The sequence below is a fragment of the Cornus florida genome, unplaced genomic scaffold, assembly GCF_030987335.1.
Source record: "Cornus florida cultivar Cherokee Brave unplaced genomic scaffold, ASM3098733v1 CherokeeBrave_3.0.0_Hap2_Chr08, whole genome shotgun sequence".
Classification (NCBI taxonomy): Eukaryota; Viridiplantae; Streptophyta; class Magnoliopsida; order Cornales; family Cornaceae; genus Cornus; species Cornus florida.
In genome coordinates this window covers 3,218,524-3,238,938 of record NW_026775578.1, presented here as the reverse complement: position 1 = coordinate 3,238,938, position 20,415 = coordinate 3,218,524, and the positions used below count along the sequence as shown (strand labels likewise).

General features: G+C 35.2%; 1 protein-coding gene and 1 pseudogene across 6 annotated transcripts; both read right to left on the bottom strand.

The window, feature by feature from the left end:
- Nucleotides 1-667: 667 nt before the first annotated feature.
- Nucleotides 668-4,406, bottom strand: LOC132268925 (uncharacterized; annotated as a pseudogene).
- Nucleotides 4,407-5,991: 1,585 nt separating this feature from the next.
- On the bottom strand, nucleotides 5,992-20,361 carry LOC132268922 (uncharacterized). Of its 6 annotated transcripts, none has more exons than XM_059769840.1 (14): nucleotides 20,007-20,361; nucleotides 19,319-19,446; nucleotides 14,770-14,941; nucleotides 14,514-14,576; nucleotides 14,294-14,399; nucleotides 14,027-14,131; nucleotides 13,871-13,947; nucleotides 12,905-13,019; nucleotides 10,235-10,307; nucleotides 9,817-10,008; nucleotides 8,712-8,832; nucleotides 6,647-6,871; nucleotides 6,506-6,563; nucleotides 5,992-6,438 (listed from the first exon to the last, which is right to left on the bottom strand). In XM_059769840.1, the coding sequence occupies exons 2-13, from the start codon at nucleotides 19,444-19,446 to the stop codon at nucleotides 6,516-6,518; spliced, it is 1,425 nt and encodes a 474-aa protein (XP_059625823.1). In that variant the 5' UTR covers nucleotides 20,007-20,361; the 3' UTR covers nucleotides 5,992-6,438; nucleotides 6,506-6,515. The 6 variants fall into 6 exon arrangements, with proteins under 6 accessions (XP_059625823.1, XP_059625827.1, XP_059625824.1 ...); XM_059769844.1 differs by having other exon boundaries at nucleotides 5,992-6,428; XM_059769841.1 differs by having other exon boundaries at nucleotides 5,992-6,563; nucleotides 19,319-19,451.
- Between the last annotated feature and the right edge of the window lie 54 nt (nucleotides 20,362-20,415).

The window sequence follows — 20,415 nt, the reverse complement described above, 5'->3', positions numbered from 1 at the left end:
ATTATTGTAAACTAAAATGAGCAGTAAAATCGGAAATTAATCTTAGAAAAAAGTATTTAGACCTATCCTATCTGGTCCTGTGAAGTCCAATTAAAATGCACCACCATCTATAGACTATTCTGACCTCAATGAATTTGAATTGTGCTCCCAGTATCCTCCCACTAAGCTAAGCCTCGTTTCTCTTTTGATAAAATGGGAAATGCTAGAATGGTTCTTGCAAGGTGAGGTAGTTGGGTAATCCCAACTCTCTCTCACCCAAAGGTATATAGTTAACTTCGGCAGTTCAGCTCGACCTATGATTTACAAATTTTTTTTTTAACCTGACAAGGAGGTGGAGGAGGAGGGGGGGTGTGTGTTGGGGGGGGGGGGGGGGGGGGGGGGGGGGGGGGGTGCGGCGCGAGGTGTTGATGGGTGGCTCAAACCAAGGCTCCTGGCTCCCAAACCACAAAGCAGAGCACGCCCACCAACTGGGCTACACAGCACACCCGACCTACGATTTACACTTAAGCAAACAAATTGGCACTACAATAGATTTAAACTGTAAATATTGTGCTTTCATGTGTCACAACAAAATGATAAAAATAAAAAATCAGAAATAGAATCAAACAATCAATATCGAAGTAATTATCAATATTGAAGGCTATTTGCTGTTATTCAAAAAAAAAATTCTCGTAGGTGTAAAAGTTCAAAAGGTTTACTATAATGTCAAGAATATGAACTTTTCTTTTAAATCAATCAAAAAAATGGTAAAGATGTATTAAATAGATAAGTAAATGTTGTAGTGACATAATGAAAAGAGAAATTTGGCAAGAGTGAATGGGACTTTGGTAAGTTACCTTACACTGTTGAACATACCCATTGTATCAAGACATGATTAATCTCTGAGCGCAAAAGGAATTCAGCCCAGCAGAGCAGCATTCCACTTGCTGCCTATCCGTTATCCTTTTACCGCCATTTGGTACATAATTTTATCTTGCCAGTTCCTTATGGTGTTACAACTTTTACCGTGCACATCCACTCCATGGATTGATAATAAATGAACCTCTTTCACCCTTTGATAAGAAGAGTGAGATTGAAGAAGAGATAATAATTGCACAGATTTTACAGAAAAGACCTTGATATAGTGATTGAGGGCTTGCCTCAAGAAATCTTCGTTTATAATTAGTCATCAGCTAAGTGGGATAGATCCATTAATCGGCATTAATAGTAAAGATTTGTAATAGAACGAAAGCACATTTTCTTGTATGAAGTACTTAAATAGATAGAAAGAAGATTAAAGTCGGAATTTACAAATGATTCCAGTACAAGTAATTAATTTAGCCAAGATTTCAGAAGTTTCAATGAGAAAGCAAAGGGACTGTTTCCAACAATAATAGCCAAGATCTTCAATCATGTCGTACATGAAAGATGGAATTAACCCCAAAATCTAAAACAAAAGAGAACCTTCCATTACAGTGACGGCATTCCCTCGAAGCAGCACTCTTTCACTCTTCTCATCTAAATGCACATTTACTATGCCTCCCCTAGAAGATGCCTGAGTCAATTAACAATAACATTAGTAGAAAGCAAATGTAGGTGAAGATGATGATGACGAGAGAGAGAGATTACTTGATATGCAACAAAATCACACTTCCCCAGCTTTTTGGACCAATAGGGTGCCAAGGCACAATGTGCACTCCCACACACAGGATCCTGGGAAATCAAGACAAGTCATGCGACATACCAGTGTCCATTGAAACTACACTAAATCCAGATAAGTAGTTTGCGGGAATTCTTTACTTCTGAATACTACGATTACCTAACAATAATCCAGCTATGGACAATCATTGAAAAAGAAAACCAAATATAGGTTATGCAGATGATTCTGGTTTAAATTAAATCTGACAAAGGCTGGGAAGGGAAAAGCAGGGTCTGAAGGATGAAACTATATACATACGTATACATACTGAAATATTATATCAAATGATTACTGACGACACGAATCTGTATTTTTTTATATGAAAAATTGAAGAATTGTTGTGAATCGATTCCAAATTGAAGAAAGAATCAGATATTCATTGATCAAATCATTCACTCAATAGTCTGATAGATCTTTTGGAGAACTTATTAATAACAAAAATAAAGATAAAGTCCCATTCTACATGTCAATACCGACAACAGTGAAATTTATAGTAGAGGATTTTAGAAATCGTGAGTGTTAAAGTCCCTCTATCCCCAAAAAAGCCCATTTGCCTTCCTAACTATACTTTTTTTCGTTAGCGGTTCCAAATTCGTTATCTATCTCATTCACTCTACTCTTTCACAGTAAAAAAGATGTACAATCAAACCTATTTCTCAATTCAATAGAAGCTCAAAGAGGTAAAAAGGGTCCCCAAATAACGAGAGATATGTAAGAGCAGTCCTCAAAAAATATAGAGAAACAAAAATAACATGTTTTGCAAGTAGCCAAGATGTGGAGCTTTCTTTCATAGTGTTGTAGTGCTAAATCGGGATTGGTTTGCGAAGCAAAAGTTAACATAAAGTCCCTTGCAAGACTTTTACAGAATTGCATGCCTCTTTGGCTGCTTGTTTCACAATTATAAATATGTACAATGGCTTGAGGCCAAAATTCAACATATTACCTCATTGACACCCAATTTTGGACAGAAAAATCGACTAATAAAGTCGAAACCAGATCCAGGTGCAGCCAGCCCTGTAACAATAATTCCCCTTCCAGGACATTTTTGTATCTCGTCAAAGTGTGGCTGTAAATCTGCGACTGCTTTTCCCGATGAAAGCACAACCTGCCATGTACAATAACTATCAGTCTCTTTCAAGTACAAACTAACCATAAATAAGCTTGAAGAACATTTTATCTCGTTCCAGAAGCACCGTGAAACAGTAAAGTTTGGGGATGCATACCATTACCAACTAATATGACCTTCTGTTATGAAAATCATAGCAAGGACATTTCCCAGGGTTTTATAAAATGCAACCCATTCACTATTTCAATTTTTACATAAAATCAGAAGTGGCATACTTATGCAAGTAATAAATAAAGAATCAAAAGCCAGATGGAACACGTACAAACAGATCATCTCCAGTAGTCTTCTTTATTTCCATCACAGGAGCACCACCCAACACTTTAGAAAGCGACAAGACTTCAGCACAGGTGAACTCAATCATTGGTACAACTGGAAAATTCAATTCAATGAAAGAGTGCTTCACCATTCTGAAACATTAACGAATCTAATCTTTGGGCAGCTGGAACTCTTTTAGCAGTCAAAATTCCAGATAGTGTCAAATACTCGATTTCATTGCCATTAACTAAACCAGATGTGAATAGGTAGTGTGAAGTTGCTAAGGTTACATGACCGCAAAGTTTAACCTGAAAATAGGCATGAACTCTTGCAAATTAAACTATAACACATTAACTATAAGAATCAACTGAGGCACCGGTGGGATGTAAGTTACCATATACCACTCTTAGCATATAAATGAATATAAATTAATCCTTCCTCGCCAAGATCGAAAGATAACCAAGATAGAAAGATAACCAATAATTCTACTCGGATTAATTGCAAAATAACTATCCAAGTGCAAAATAAACTGGATCCTAAAAGTTAAAGAGGTAATACATGTTACCCATATACTAACCCGCATCACTTTTTCCCTTCCAATTCATAGCAAAGGAACATCAAAGTGTTAAGTACCATAATAAATTTATTATTATTATTATTTGTCAGGAGAATCAGAAGTGGTAATTCAGTACACAAGAACAGCATTCCTGAATTCAAATGTGAAAAAAGAAAAGGAATCACGTATTTAAGACACTATAAATCATAATTACAGATAGTTATTGAAAAGACTAATTTTATATACTGATTCTTGTGTGAAATTAAAAGAATGAGCATTATTGAGCAAATTCTTGAAACTTTGTTTTCTTGGTTCCAATCAAACACTAGGGTTTATAAACAAAGGCTTAAAAAAGAGAAAAGTGAAGCGGACCTCAGCTACAGGAGTGAACCATCTGAGACGGAACTTAGAGTTTATAATTACATCGGACGATTCTTGAATATTAGATTCGAAGTGAGTGAGCCGAGTCAAGTAACACGTTGTGGAGGCGTTGAACTCACTTGCAACTGATTGCAACCACTCTTCGTCCCTCTCTTCTTCTAACAAACAAACCGCCGCTGGGTTTCCTTTGAAAGGCGAGTCGGTGAACGCATCCACCTGTTCCAAAACTCAAACTGAGTCGCACACGTAACACTAATTCAATACGTGTGTGTAAGAGAGACGGACGGAGTTTGAGATTACCACAGAGTACTTAGCGGTCCTCTTTCCCATTTTAGAGAGAGAAAATTCGCGGGATGAAGTTGGTCTCAGGTAACTCACTCAGTTTTCCTTTTATAATTGGGATCTGTTTGGCCACGGGAAGTTAATTTGATAAAACTAAAAATAAGCTGAATTTTAAGTATTAAAAACTTTAAGTGGTAATAAAAAAAATTAAATATGTTTTGAAATCTTTTTAATTTTTAACATTCAACAATGTTCCTATCACTTATATTCAAAATAAAACACTCTATTGAGAGTTTTCAAATATTAGAATTTTATTCGTATCCATGATTTTTTTTTCGTGTCCGTTATTTTATTTCCGATAAGATAATGAGAAAATGCTTTTAGATAAGGATATACTTATTGTCTGCAATAAGTTTCACTAGTGCCTCGTTTCAATATTAGGCCAAAAGAAAAACTGCTTCAGCTTTGGCATTTAAATTTTCTATATTCCTTTTTATTTCTCAATTTTAATCAAACCAACGTCATCTTCTTCCGAAAATCCCAATTATTCTTCAAATAATATTAGGATTATTTTGATGCGGTGGAATGAGAATGGAGGTAGAAATGAAATAACAAAGAGAATGGAATAAAAATAATGATTCTCATTCTACCGTTTGATTACAAACATGGAGTATGTAAAAATAAAATATTTATTCTCATCCATTTGTTTGGTAAAAAAATTGAAATGAATGTATATTATTTTTTTAAATTATATTTTAATATTAGTAAAAAAATTTAACTAAAAACTTCTACAAAAATAAAAGGGAGAATAGATAATAGAAAGAGAAAATAAACGACACAGAGAGAGAAAGTAGAGAAACATAAATATATGTATATGTAAGTATATACATGTATATATATGTGTGGGTATTATAGATATAACAGCGAGAACAAGAAATTGAATCTGGTAAAAGAAATCATTTACAAGCAAATCAGAGCTTGATAGAAATTGAATCTGAAGCGTTCATTGTGCCCAAAAGGGAGTCTTCTCACTGTTCCGGCAAAAGTTTAGACCTTCGGCTTCCGTTAAAACCGGTGAACACTGGGACTCTCAACTTCCATTAAAACCGGTGAAAGCCCTTCAGCTCTGGCAAATTGGCGAGCTGCATTCAAAGACTCAACGGTTCCGGTGAAGATAGACCCAGCTGATGCTCCATCACCATGAACGCCGGCGAGCTTCATTCAACCAGTGATTCCGGTGTGAATTCCGAGCAGCAAAGGTCTATTAATTCCGATGTGCTCCAGTTGCAGAATCTTCATCATTTTGGCGAGTTGCTACATTTCAGCTCTCTCCGATGACCCACCAAAGTTCACATCCGAAGCTTGGTCGGTGAGCATTGACGATTCAACTGAAGCATCAGTTCCAGCGTGCTTCAGTCACGGCGACCAACAGTTCCGACAAACTTTGTAAACAGGTCCGGCGAGACCAGTGATGACCAAACCAAAAAGTTAGTCCGGCGAGCCTCATCCCACACCTGTGAGCTTCACTTTTACGTGTGTATTTGCCAAAAGCTATTTTGTCTTTGATTTTTTTTTTTTTTTTTAATTGTTAGCGGGAATGGAATGGTATTCCACCTCTCGAGAAGAGGAAAGGACATTCCACTTTTTAGATACAATGGGCATTCCTGGAAATACTTCAGTATGGCCCTTCCAATTTTAATGTGACACACCAAATAAGAGAACGGAAACAAAAACATTCCATTCCAACTTCATTTGATTCCATTCACTCACACCAAACATGGCCTTAGTGCGAACAATATCCCAACCAAACATGGCCTTAGTGCGAACAATATTCCAAGGAACAGACATGGATGCTCTAAATTTGGCCCAAAAATAAAAGGGCATGCATATTAAAAGAGTTCCGAGCTCAAAAACTACAAGAGTAATATAATGAATGAGCAGCAAGTCACACCACACAAAATCTGGAGCAACTAATCTCATATACTTCAAGGTCTGTTAAAAACATTTCACTTCTCTAACTCCAAAAAAAAAAAAAAAAAAGCGGTTGATTCGAAGTCCATCACTAGGTATCCTTTTGAGGTTTGAACCGATTTTCCCATTGAATTTCCTGGCAATAGCTGAGGTTTGAACCGATTTTCCCATTGAATTTCCTGGCAATAGCTGAATGAACCAATATCAGACTAATCACACTATTTGGTGATAAGTAGCAGTTTAGCGAAGTTCTTACTTAACAACAATCATTTGTTGCCAGTGCCTTGTAGCAGATAAGAAGCCTTGCTACGGACCTGCATTGGAAAAAGAAATACGTAGTATATAATTTCAAGAAATAATAGAGCAAGCAGAGTACACAAAGGGTTTAATTGCACACCTTTGATGCATACGACCTTAAATCTGTGCTGGTTATTTGACAAGAACAATTTCTCAGAAGAACACTCCACAATTCGAAGATCACTGGCTTGTCTTCCAACATATAATTATATAACAGCCAGTTCTCAATAAGAACCAAGTAAACATACATTTTAAAAAGATCACAATTTTTGTCTTTCACATTTATCGAGACAAGCCGTCTCAGGATCTCTTCTCCTTCAGTATCCTGAGGAGATGACAAGGAAATATATAAATGTAAATCATAATTAACATATTATAGAAGAAACAAATTGGAATATCAGGAGGCTTGTCTAGCTGGCATATGTAATCAACTAGCCATGGATGTTGAGCTCAATTAGACGATAAAAGCGCATAATTGATTTGACAAAAGGATCCACCTTTACAAGGAATGGGAGAAATTATTGTATGAACCAAGTCCACCATCTCATTTGGCTGAGTTGGTGGACTACGCCAATTAATTCTAGACGCACGCAATAAAAAAATTATTTTTAAATTCAATTTGCCACGTCTGCAACATCTCTTTCTTCACCCAACTCTTTCTCCACCCAACTTTTACTCTCTCCTGTTTCTCTCTCTAAAACGATGGCTTCTTCAGAGATGGTACTTCACAATTTCGCATCACAATTTGCCACATCAGAACCATGACCATACGGTTGCCGCTCAGGTGTTAATCGTTGGACCAAACAAATTGTTAATCGCCGGACCTCTCCCAAATCCATCAGATTCGGGACCCAAAAGACCCTCTCTCTCTCTCTCTAAACACACACTCTCTCTCTCTCTACAATGGCAGAAACCGGTGCCCTCTGCTTCTCCACTCTTTCTTCTTCTCTCACTTCTACTTCTTCGCCCTCAATCGCTCTCTTCCTTCATCCATTTCAGAGCAAAAGCTTCCAATTTCGGCAATTTCCTCGGCGACGATCCGTTTGGATTCTATCCTTGGGATTCTTCCGACGAAGACGGTGAATTTCTTTCTTGATGTTTCTTGGTGGACTGAGTTGAGAGACAGCGGCTGAAGCTTGCGAACGACGAACCTGAACTGGAACAGCGGGCGATGGAAACTGAAAGATATGGGTTTTGATTTTTTGAACAATCTGAACTGATGCCGATATGGGTTTTGAACTTCTGATTCTTTTGTAGTTGTAGAGAGAGAGAGAGGGCAAGTTTAGAGTTGAGAACGAGAATAGAGATAGATGGAGTGGATTGGGAAGGCTGAGAGAGGAGAGAGATGTTGCAAAGCTGATGTGGCAAATTGAATATAAAAATAAATTTTTATTACATGTGTCTAAAATTAATTGGTGTAGTCCACCAACTCAGCGAAGTGAGGTGTATGGACTTGGTCCATACAATAATTTCTCGGGGTAGAGATGATGGATGTTTGTTAACCCACATAAAGTAGACAACAAACCATATTTGAGTTGAATTGAGTTATCATTAAGGCTTTAGCTCTAGTGGCATCTCCTCCTCCCACAAAAGAGGTGGATGGATCAAGTACCCATTTGGGCAACAGTGAGTGGGTTCATGGTATGTTACATGGACTCTTCAAAAGTAGTAAGAATTGTAGTACACACAATACTTAGACATAAGTATGGGATATGTGTCTGATAATTTTGGTTGGACATGCAAATAAAAAGCATATCCAATTATTCAATTTTATTATATTATTGCTTCAGACAAGTGAAATGCCTATATTACACACTATGTAACATAAAGAAATTATTTTACTCCATAAAATGAAATAGGAACACTAGATAATGTGAATTATTAGCAGCCTCTGTGCACTTCTGTTCGGGAATATGATATGTTTCATGCTTGGATACATACTAACCACATACCCAAGTCTAGGTGTGTGTGTGTGTGTGTGTTGTGTGTGTGCTTGCGCTTACCTACCAAGAAAGAGAGTTAAATTGGGTTACTATTTATTTCAAGCAATCAACTGAAACTACGAAATTATACCAAAAAACTTGCTGATAAAACCGAAACATCTTGTGGGATCTTATATGTAAGCAATCATATTTGATCTGTAATTGCACAAGGATATGGGCTACCTGGTTATCAAAACAAGTGTGTAGTATTTGAAACGCCACCATACTCCTCAGATGTTTGCTGCGTGCATCTACTCCTGAAATGCTCTCCAAAATTCTGATGGAGTTCACATCCCTGGGGACTCTGTATTCACATCATGTAATCAGCAAAAACAAGAGAGGAAAGGGAGAAAAGGAATAAGAAAAGCCAATCTTAAAGAACCAAGAAATTTATTCATTTGTTCAATGACCATATGGAAGTGTGCAAGGCATTAATTTCATTAAATAAAAAGGCAGAAGCCATATGGTCGTAATGTTTCTGTAGGTAGTTTGTGACATTCAACACAGCTTATTGAATATTTATTAGTCTGGTAACACAATTATCACAGCTTATTCATCCCAAGTACACAACAATACCAAATAAATCATACAAGCTCCCACATCCAATGGTCCTGACAAAAAAACCGAAGTTATTTTAAGATCTTTTATATATGTTTTATTAGTGACTTGATAATTTGGCTCAGCAAAAATATGGGTTACAGAGAGTGAAGAATATTAATGGTGTTACATTTTGTGTCACCCCTTATGCTACATGGTAGGAGGTTAGCCTTCTTTTTCACCACTGGAATTCTTCATTCAAAAAGAAAAAATTCCTTAAAAAAAATCAATCAACTAGCACTGATACTTAACCTGATCATCAAGCAGCCCGTTAAGGAATGTAGAAGTATAACCTTCTTCTCACCAGTCACCATCATGAAAAAGTATGCTAATGTATTTAGACTAAGGTTCATGACAAACTGCAAATCAGACTCAAATCACGTTATTCTATGAACTTTGTACTAGTCATTTTATTCTTGTCCCGGTTCCTTTTTGGTGATTTCCAAATAGATACTATCCACATTCCGGCACAATTAACTAAAAATAACTACAAAAGGAATACCAGGTGCATATGAGAATCAAACCATTAATGAATAGCAAAAAAGATGGTGGTTCAGCACAATAAAATGCATAAAATAGATGTTTTAGTTATCATACATTGATGTAAAATCATAAAAGCCCTCAAGTAAAAAGTGCTTTAGTTGTCACCCATTGATGTAAAACGAAGCAAATCATAATATCAATCAATAACCTGCAAGCAATGGATTTTGCTATTCTTTGGCAACTCCAATTCCATTCGCAATCTGTAAAGAAACTAATAGCCGATAGCATACACTCATACAAGATCACAGACAGGCCTAGAAGCTGTCGATCTAAGAAGAGACAGATAATCACAACCAGCAACTCTTCTGCTTCCGAAGTCGAGAAGATTGAATATGTGTTCCTGCAAAGAAAAATGTCATTCATGCCAGCAATCGAAAGTCCCAAATCAGTGACACTTCAATCCATATAAAGCCATCCAGAGAACATCATATTGCAACTCTACTGTAAGTTAGTCTTGGTTGTAAACATGAAATATTTGCAGGTTTCAACATTCAAAAAATAAATCAACCATGTAGATCCCCACTTTGTCAATAAAACAAACCACACCAAGTTCATTTGTCACTTACCTTACTTGAAAACAAGCAGCTACATATTTGATCCAAGCTCTGATATTTTGGGGTGGTCCCCAACAGTCGAAATCTAGAAGACGAGTTTGAGTTGTAAAAAACCCACCAACACAAATGTAATAAAATTCCTACTTTCAGAAAAATAAGAAAACACCAAAAAGAGTACTGCAAGAAAACAGATCATCAGAATTATATGAGATGAAACCGCATCAATGACAGGATATTGGACAGACCAAAATGATGTGGGTGTGAGAAAACCCTAACACATCAATGCATTGTGCAACCCATTTCAGTTAGAAGCATGTCAATGTTACCCGTCCTAAAGAAAGCCATATGCAGTAAGAAGCATGTCTCAATGATATAAACTGCTGAAATTCAAAACCCCTTCAGAAGGAAAATATGTTTGTTGTATCTTTTGGAAATTGACTATGTATTACTGTCAAGGAAAATGACATCACTTCAATGCAAAAATTGGTATATATGTGGGCGAGGGGGGTAAGAACACTAGTAGTATAATGGGCTTTACAAGAAGGCAGGAGATACCACTCAAGCTAGTGATTGGTGGAAGAACTATAATGGACTTTTGCAAACTACACACCAAAAAAAAGTTGTAAATTACTGGCACCCTTGTTGCTTTTGTTGGAGAATAAAATAATCCAGATATCTTCTCATAAAGCAAGATTAGAAAATTAAGAAGCACCAAAAGAACATACTGCAACAAAAGAGATCTTCATAATCATATAAGATGAAACCACATCAATCACAGGATATTAGACAAACCAAAATGGTGCCAATAGAGCCCAAAAGCGAGAGTGATAAAACTCAATATCATCAATGCATATTATTTGTGCCACCCATTTCAGTCAGATGCATGTAAATATCAATTCTTCCCATAATAAACAAAGCCATATTCTAGTTAGAATAGACGCTCTCAATGATATAAACTGTTCACATTTCGAATCCCTCCAGAAGGAACTTATGTTCATTGTTGTTGCTTCTGTTTGGAAAAATGTGTCACTGTAAAGTCAAGGGAAATTACATCATGTCAATGCAAAACTTGTATTTATGTGGGTGAGTAAGATAAGAACACCAGTGAAGATGGTTTTATAAACTTAAAATTTCGTAAAATATTTTTGAATCTCTTTTTATTATTATTATTATTATAATTATTTTTTCAATAAGTACAACAGCCATGTCCCGATTGGGAATCTAAGAGTTGAACCTTTGCACCTCTCCTTTAGAGGACAACAGAAGATACCATCAAAGCTAGTGTTTAGTAGTATAATTATTATGGAACATTATTTTAAAAACCAACATTGGATTTTCCAATTATTATACACCAAGTCAAGTCAAAACCAGATGAATTTATTTTTGAAACTTCAAAACCAGATGAGTTGCTAGCACATCTTCACACTACACATCAAACAAAATGATAAATGACTAGTACCCATGTTGCAAAATTAAGAGAATAAAATATAGCTTTGGATCATTAATAAATAGTGTACTCATTAATAATATACAACAATGGATTACTGAAAAATCAGTTAAGTAATAAAGTGTTCTTTGTTAAGTTCAGTTACACTATGCAACAAGGACACCTCTCTAACCCATCTGCCACATGGGATTGGAACACTAACAAAAAACTAACAGTATATGAAGCCATGTTAGACACAAGAAGCCTTTTGTTAGCATCCTCTTTTGATATTACATAGTATATGATCAAATTAAATTCAACTCCTTATCCAAACTGGCAACAAATATATTCTAATTAAGAGAAATAAATTACTAGTTTGAGGCAAAAATATCCTGCCACTACAGTAGAAATCAATTAAAAAAAATTAAGAAAAATGAAAATGAGCAAGATTAATATCCAAATTTGAAACATGCTACTGATTATTAAAAATTTATCCTTATATTACATAGTATACGATCAACTTAAATTCAATCCTCTTTTGATATTACATAGTATACGATCAACTTAAATTCAACTCCTTATCCAAACTGGCAACAAGTATATTCTAATTAAGAGAAATAAATTACTAGTTTAGAGATCAGTGTACAACTAAAAGTATATTGAAAGTATAATGTCTTCCTCCTTTCTCTTTTCCAGGAGATAGTCTAATCATAAAGTCCAACATATAGTTGTCCTCAGGTGAATGATATGAAGGACACAGGAGGCAAAAATATCCTGACACTACAGTAGAAATCAATTTTAAAAAAAATTAGAAAAATGAAATGAGCAAGATTAATATCCAAATTTGAAACATGCTACTGATTATTAAAAATTTATCCTTAACTTTCGGGACTAATTTTTCCAACAAAAGATTATACTGATTTGTATTACTTAAATCCTAAACCTATTATTGAAACATGCTACTGATATTTAAAATTTATCTTCGACTTTCAGGAATTTTTTGCAATCAAAAGATTTTACAGATTTGTATTAATTAAATCCTAAACCTATTAATCATATGTTGTGCTCTGCTATTGGCAGTCCTCTGCATTTTCCTCAGTTGCGCATTCCCAATGTCTATAAAGTATAAACACTTGATTCAAAGGGTTTTAAACCAAGCTCTACAATACATGGACATTATCATTTCAACCACATGCACTACCTCTGCATTGTATTGTGCATGAGAAGTAGCAAATAGAAGATGGAAAGCGGCTTACCTTCATGGAACATTTCCGTATTGCACGAAGAATTGGATGGTGAATCCAACAGATAACCATAGATTAGGAGAGCCCTTTGTAGTTCAGAATATTTAGGTAACCAGTTGATTTTAATCTGCAATGTATCAACCAGATTAAGCATTGTGACAGATAAAGAATTGTAACTAAGATAAAGTTAACCAAACAAGGTTATAACTCAGTTTTTTACCCTATATATATATATATATATATATATATATATATATATATATAGATTATAACTCAGTTTAATGGGTAAATCCAATCACCTTGCTGAAGTTGGGTTTAACTACACAAGTGCTATAATGGTTGAAATTACTCAAACCTCTCCTAAGGTATGGTGTATCATTCCAGTTTTCCCGTTACTAACTATTGTTGAGTAAAATCTTTTAGAAAACCCAATTTGCCCTTAAATAAACCTTAAAAAATGAGTTCATGAACAAACATGAGCTTTTAACAAGCCACGAGTTGTGAACCTTTCAGAAAACCCAATTTGCCCTTAAACGAGCCTTAAAAAATGAGTTCATGAACGAACATGTGCTTTTAACGAGCCAAGTTTCAACAAGTTGTTCATGAACAACTCGGTTCATTTGCAGCCCTAAGAGGGGGAGAATATGAGAATGATTAATATATAGAGCGAGACTTTTAAAGAAAAACGGTAGAGAGAATGAAGAAAAATGGGTGAGGAATGTATAGATAAAGATGATGTGAGAAGATTTGAGGGAGAAATTTTGAACTTAAAAGGGGTGTAACAGTCTTTTGTATTATGTTGACCTTTCTATTTTTTACAAAAAAAATTATTAAAATAAGTAGAGCATAGAGTGTATGTGTAATTTCTGACATTCTCAGCATGCGTATGTAATTAGGTCACAATAATTTACTCCACTTTTATATGTTACAAGAAGACTTTGCTTCAAATTAACCTTGTAAAATAGAGATCAAGATTACCTCCTTTTTAGGTGAGAGAATCTCACACCAAAAGTCTACCGTTGAAGTCCTCAGAACTTCCTTTGATGAGTACAACACTGAGAAGCCAGAAAAAGCAATGGTAAGATGAATATCAGGTACCTGTTTCGATGTATGAATATAGAACAACATACTCACTCAAATTGAATGTCCATGTTGCTATGGATTTTTCTACGCTACTGCATGAATAGACCAAATTCAATAGCCACCCATTGAGCAACAAACTTTCAAGGAAAACTTCTCCTGCAAGAACATAGCAAATACAAATTAAACTTCAATCAGGTATGCTTGTTAGAACATTCTTATAACCAAACTCAAAAGTAGTGCAAAATTTCAAAGGATCAAGACAGGTAACACATATAATCCTAGGACAGAAGGCAAGCAAAGAAAAAGAAAATTAGAAACCTTTGTCAATGTTAAGATCAACTAATGAATTGAGCTCATTGCTCATAAAAGATTGCAAAAGCGAGCAATTTTCAAGCTCAAAATGTATCAATGATGGTCCAGTCTTCTGCAAGTTACAAAGAGGAAACATATGTTATAATTTGTCCTACCTAAATAGTTCATGTCAAATTTGTAGACTACTGTATAAACCCTAAACTCCAGTTTGCTCAATAAATGAAACCTGTTTTCCAAAAACTGGGAGACCCCACAAATAGATCTCATCCTCGCCACTTACTAATCCTATCTGCACAAATAGTATTCCTATTTGTTAGGGAATGCAGTGAGTCATATAAGAACAACATAAAAACAAAATAATAATAATAATAATAAAATGAAAACAAAGAAATGTAAAAGAACAATATAGCAACAAAAACAAAAAGGCAAAAAGATAAATATATATATATATATATATATATATAAACAAAGAAAATTTATGCCTTTTCTTGACATTTGTCAACACAATCAGAGAGTTTTGCTACTGTGCTGTCCTCATCCTCATCTGAATAGTAACTTTTTCTAGTCTTTGCCCGTTTAGCTTCCCTCTCATTGAGTTTATCTTTCTCTTTGTAGTAGTCACTCAAAAGATCATCCAATCCGATGACCTTTTTCCTGGTACAATAAACAAAAATTATAAAATAAAATCATAAGCATTTCTAAATTAAACAATTACAATAATATACACAATTAAATACATGTATACGTACACACTCACACAGACACATGTATATATACCACTCTATACATGTATCTAGGTTTATAGAAGTGATTTCCGACAGTTTTGTCAACACAGGCAATCTGGTTCTTTACTTGATCGTTCATGTGATAGACTTGAGAAAGAGAATCAACAAAATAAAGAGTACTTACAAAATAATTTAATGAGTTTACATAACAAGCAGTGTTTATATGGTGAATTTTATTTCTGTAAGCATCAAAACCCTAATCTCCGCAATTTATAAAATTTAAAAATAAAAAAAAATTTAAGTGACAACGAGAATATAAAAATCCTAAATACCCAATTGTGCATTAAGTGACAACGAGAATATAAAAATCCTAAATACCCAATTGTGCACTTTAAATGGATATGAGAAAAATAAAATAAATGACTTTAGACCAATTGTCCGTTTGGTAACTGTTTTCGTAACTTTACGCAGTGTTTATGACATGTTTATTGATAAACAAAACCATTGTTTGGTAACATAAAGGAATATTGTTTGGTAACCTTAAACTGTTTCAGAAAATCTAACACAATAAACAAAATAAATAAATAAATAAGATGTTTGGTAACCTTAAAATGTTTAATGAAATTGAAAATAGAGATGAGTTGAGGAGGTTCATGATTTTAAACTGTCACAAGAACACAGCCTTAATCACTCTTTTGTCATTCTTCTTACACAAGACACCTAACCGCTTAACTCATGCTCTCCCCTGTTGCAATTTTCCACACATTTATGCAAAGAAGCTCTCCAAAGCATTTCCAGTTTAAGCCTTGTCTGTTTTGCAAGAGAGAGATGGAGAGAACAACCAATAGAAAGGATGCGCTTCACCCCCTAGTCTGTCCCATACTCCAAAGATTTATTCATTCTTTCCCACTACTCTATGTAATACATGGGAGAAACAATAGATATGATCCAATTCAATACATGGCCTCGTTGGGTCTCCTGGTTCATGCTTGAATAATATTCATAATTTGCTTAAATAGTATTCATTCTTTCCCACTACTCTATGTAATACATGGGAGAAACAATAGATATGATCCAATTCAATACATGGCCTCGTTGGGTCTCCTGGTTCATGCTTGAATAATATTCATAATTTGCTTAAATAGCATGGTCAATCCTTAAAGCAACATGGGGTGAGTTAGGCTCAACAAAAGTTCCACCAGTAATGGGTTTTTTTAAATCTGATAACACGGTGATCATGGAAGGCATGATGAATGGTCAACTTCAATACCTAAGTATTAAGTCTATTTTACGCACTTTACGGTGCATATATATATTACGTTCTGGCATGACCCATTTCTTGTTATAACTTACCCATAAAATAAATTGCACAAGAAAACAACCATTCTGTAAAATGTAAAGACCCGAACAAGCAACTGCTCGCCATGACAATTTACAAAGAACCAGTGTGGCGACCTTGTGGGCGGGTGTGCGTGAGCGGGTGAGAGGCACTGGCAGGCTACCATGCTGGTAGACTAAGGGTGCACGATCCCGCATCGCCTAAGTGTGGAAAAGGGAAGTGCATATATGTAGGATTGATATGGTATGAGGCCTTTTGAGGTAAAACCAATGAACAAAACCGTGTGAGTTTGGACCAAAAGCGTTCAATATCATACCATATGATAGAGTGGGTTGTTACAAATGGTATCAGACCCAGTCGGAAGTATGCCGACTAGTACGTTGGGCCTCTTAAGGGGGGGTGGATTGTGGGGACCTTGTGGGTGGGTATGCGTGGGCGAATGCAAGGCACTGGCAGGTTACAAGTGCACGACTCCACATTGCCCAGGTGTAGAAAGGGAAGTGCTATATATGTAGGATTGGTACACACCAAATGGTACGAGGCCTTTTCAGGTAAACCCAAGAACAAAAACGTGCAAGCTTGGCCCCAAAGCAGTCACTATCATACCATGTGGTAGAGTGGGCTATTACAACCAGCCTTTAAGAATAAACCCTCAGAAGATGCATGAAGCCTTTTAAAGTCAACTACTCACCATTTCTAATTCACCAAATCAAAGCAAATCAACATAGCACATGAAAGCAACTCTCCATGTATAAATCATGCATGCAACCTTTGAGTCAGAGTACCAGCAATATGTTTTTCTTTTTTTGATAAGTCAGAGTACTAGCAATATGTAGAAGGCAATTTATTTTCATTGTGCTCATTCATAAGTAAAACAATATGAAACATAATTTATTTTTAAGATAATCAAGCTTGATTAAGTATTAAGTGAAATCCAAAGTGAAAATTATTTTAGTTTTGAACATTGGAACAAAAGTAAACATGTCCAAGAAAAGCAACACTATTAAAGGTTTATCAACTATAAAAATCAAATAGTTTGAATCTAAAAGAAAATTAAGCAAATGAAGCATTAAATCAAATAACCAGACCAAAAAATAAGAATCATTCCATGCATTCTCTATTAAGCCTTGTACCTTCAATAATCTTGATCTTTTTCGTATTCTGCAAGATTCATTTGAAGGAAGGCTTTCAAAATCTACTTAAATTAAATAGAAAATAAATACCTATGAAGCGCGGACACGGGACACGGGTACGACACAGATACGGTAATACGACAACTTTCTAAAAAATAGGACACGAACACGGCAAGGATACGGCAATAAAATGATAATATATTTTTTTTATTGTATATTAAAAAATTTACTTTTCTACATTTTTTTTTTTATATATATTAATAAATATCACTCATTTAAATTAGCCCACTTGCACCATCTTTCTTTTCAAAAACTTTAATCCAAATTCCAAAAGAAAAAAAATATAGATATAGTTGTTTATATAAAATAAAATATATGTATATATAAAATAAAAGAAATTACACAATTATAGGTAAAAAAATAAAATAAAAAACAAATATATATATATATATAGATAAGATAGAATCTTATATATGTGATACCTACCCCCTCTTTCTCTCCCCCATCACTCTTTTCCACTGACACACGTCTCTGTGCTCCTACCGGCCATTATCACTCATTCCCCTCTGTCTTCTCAATTTCAGATCTACAAACACTATGTGCTCCATCGTTTCCGGCCTTTCTCTCTCCTTTCCTCTATCTTGACAATTTTTACTTCTATACATACGTCAAACCAATTTACGTTATATATATATATATATGAATGATACCCATGTTGCACTGGTTTGGCTCCCTTCTCAACTTCTTGGATCGCTTCATCTTCTTCCTCTAGCCGACTGATTCATGGGAATCATGATCTTGTCTATTTGAAAAGAAAAAAAAATTTCCTAGCGGCGTATCTTCAGCCTGGGTGTCCGGCTGTCCGAATCGGTGTCCGGCTGTGTCCGATAAGAGTGTCTGGCAGCGTTAGATATATTAAAATACACAAGACATGTTTAGCGCGTGTCGGACACATGTCCAAGCCTTGTACACGTGTGTCTGTGTCAGTGCTTCATTAAATAAATGCCAAATTAGAAGTTCTTTCCTTCAAAGGGCTTAAATTGTGATTTATTCTAATTTAACACCAGAGAGATGTCACTTTGTCACATGTATAGTGGGTTAGCGGTCTACCTCTGGCTTGGTGGCTTTGGCTCTTAACTTCTAGCTCGAGGTCAAGGTTTCAAGAGTGGTATAATGAAGAAAGAAAGAAAAAGATAGTGGGAACCTGATGCAATAGCATGAGAAACCCACAAGGTGCCTTGCTAAAACATATTGATACATAGATGCATGTAAAAAAAAAAAAAAAAAGGCAATGCCAATCAGACACTTTGATGTATAGATTCCAATGAACTACATCTTTTAGTCAACAAATTTATCTCAAACAATTCAAGAAAACTAGTGTCAGATCAAAATACAATCCCCATAATTTTGCTAAAATTACAGAATGTTTGATCCTTGACCTTCTTTAACCAACATATACTTCATGACTATTACCATTTACCACTTCATTCATCAACTGAAAAAAGAAAAACTGAGCACACTAAAAAACACATAATATACATAATGCAAACTGGCAATCAGGATCCATTCCCACAAGGTTGGTGTTGATGCAAATTGAGCAAACTATATTGATAATAAGTTGAAAGGACATTCAATTAATATTAGAAGTCTTAATTAAGCATGCTCATTCATCTGAATGAAACCATAATTATTTATATGTAAATAAAAATAAAAAATCTCCAAATAATTTCAGAAATACATTAATTCTATATTTTTTTTAAAAACAAAAACAAAAACAGCAACAAAAACAATAACAAAGGAGAAATGGAAGCATATATAAAAATATACGGAGTACCTTGAGGTTTTTGAATTAGCTCTAACATCAATTTTCTCCATTTCTCTAACCTCACCAGCTATGTCCCAATCATAATCAATTCCACTATCTTTGGAAGCCGGAAATGAACCGCGAATCTTTTCAGTCATCTGCACTGCAAGAGATTCAGATGCCTTGCAGAAATTCCTTTCTCTAGTTATTTATTTATTTTTGGGGGGGAAGCATATGCAGATTTGGTGCCTTTAACAGTTGAATAAACAGGGTCTTTCTCTCTGTTTGCACCAAAACTGTTAAACCACTTCAACAGAAGAGTCAACACCTGACCTCTGAGTATCCCTTGCTTAATTAAAAGTTGACTCAATCAAAATATATATATTTGAAGAATTTTTTCCAAAGAAAAGTGAAAATCAGACAAACGAAGTGCTAGAAATTGACCATCATAACATGTGTGTGTGTGTGTGTGTGTGTGTGGGTGTGTGTGTGTATTTAGTGACAGACATTCACTTAAGCATTCTAACAAACAACTGCCAGGCAAACACACAAACACACATAAAGGGTGCAGCAAAGGATAATCTTGTCCAGCATTAGAAACCATATTAATGTTTACCCTGACATTATTGTCATTGTCATGTGTGTGCGTGTGTATATTAGAGAGAATGAAGGCCAAAAAAAAAAAAAAAATGAAGAGTGGCAGTGAAAAACAACAAACCTAAAAGACTCAGAGAGTACAGTGCGGTGGAGAACGATGACTATACCCGGAGTAGACTGCGGTAGAGAGGAGAGACAGTGATGGGTTGAGGAGATCGCGGCTAGGGCAACTCGGAAAAGTTCTCGTGATCGTGTTTCTGGCGCTAGGATGCTAAAGTGGTTGCACAACGCAAAAAAGTTTCCTTTTTTAAAATAACAAAATACACCAATAAATTAAATAACTTGAATTCGTTTGGACGAGGGTTTCATATAAGTCCTGTTTTTTCAGCATCAGCCTAGTGTATCTCCTCCTTTAATAATGGGATGAATTTGGAGCGAAATTTTTGGAGGCAAATTTTTTTTGTTTGTTTCAAAAAAAAAAAAATAATGTAAGAATCTATAAGCTCACTCCAGTGATTTTCTTTTCTCGC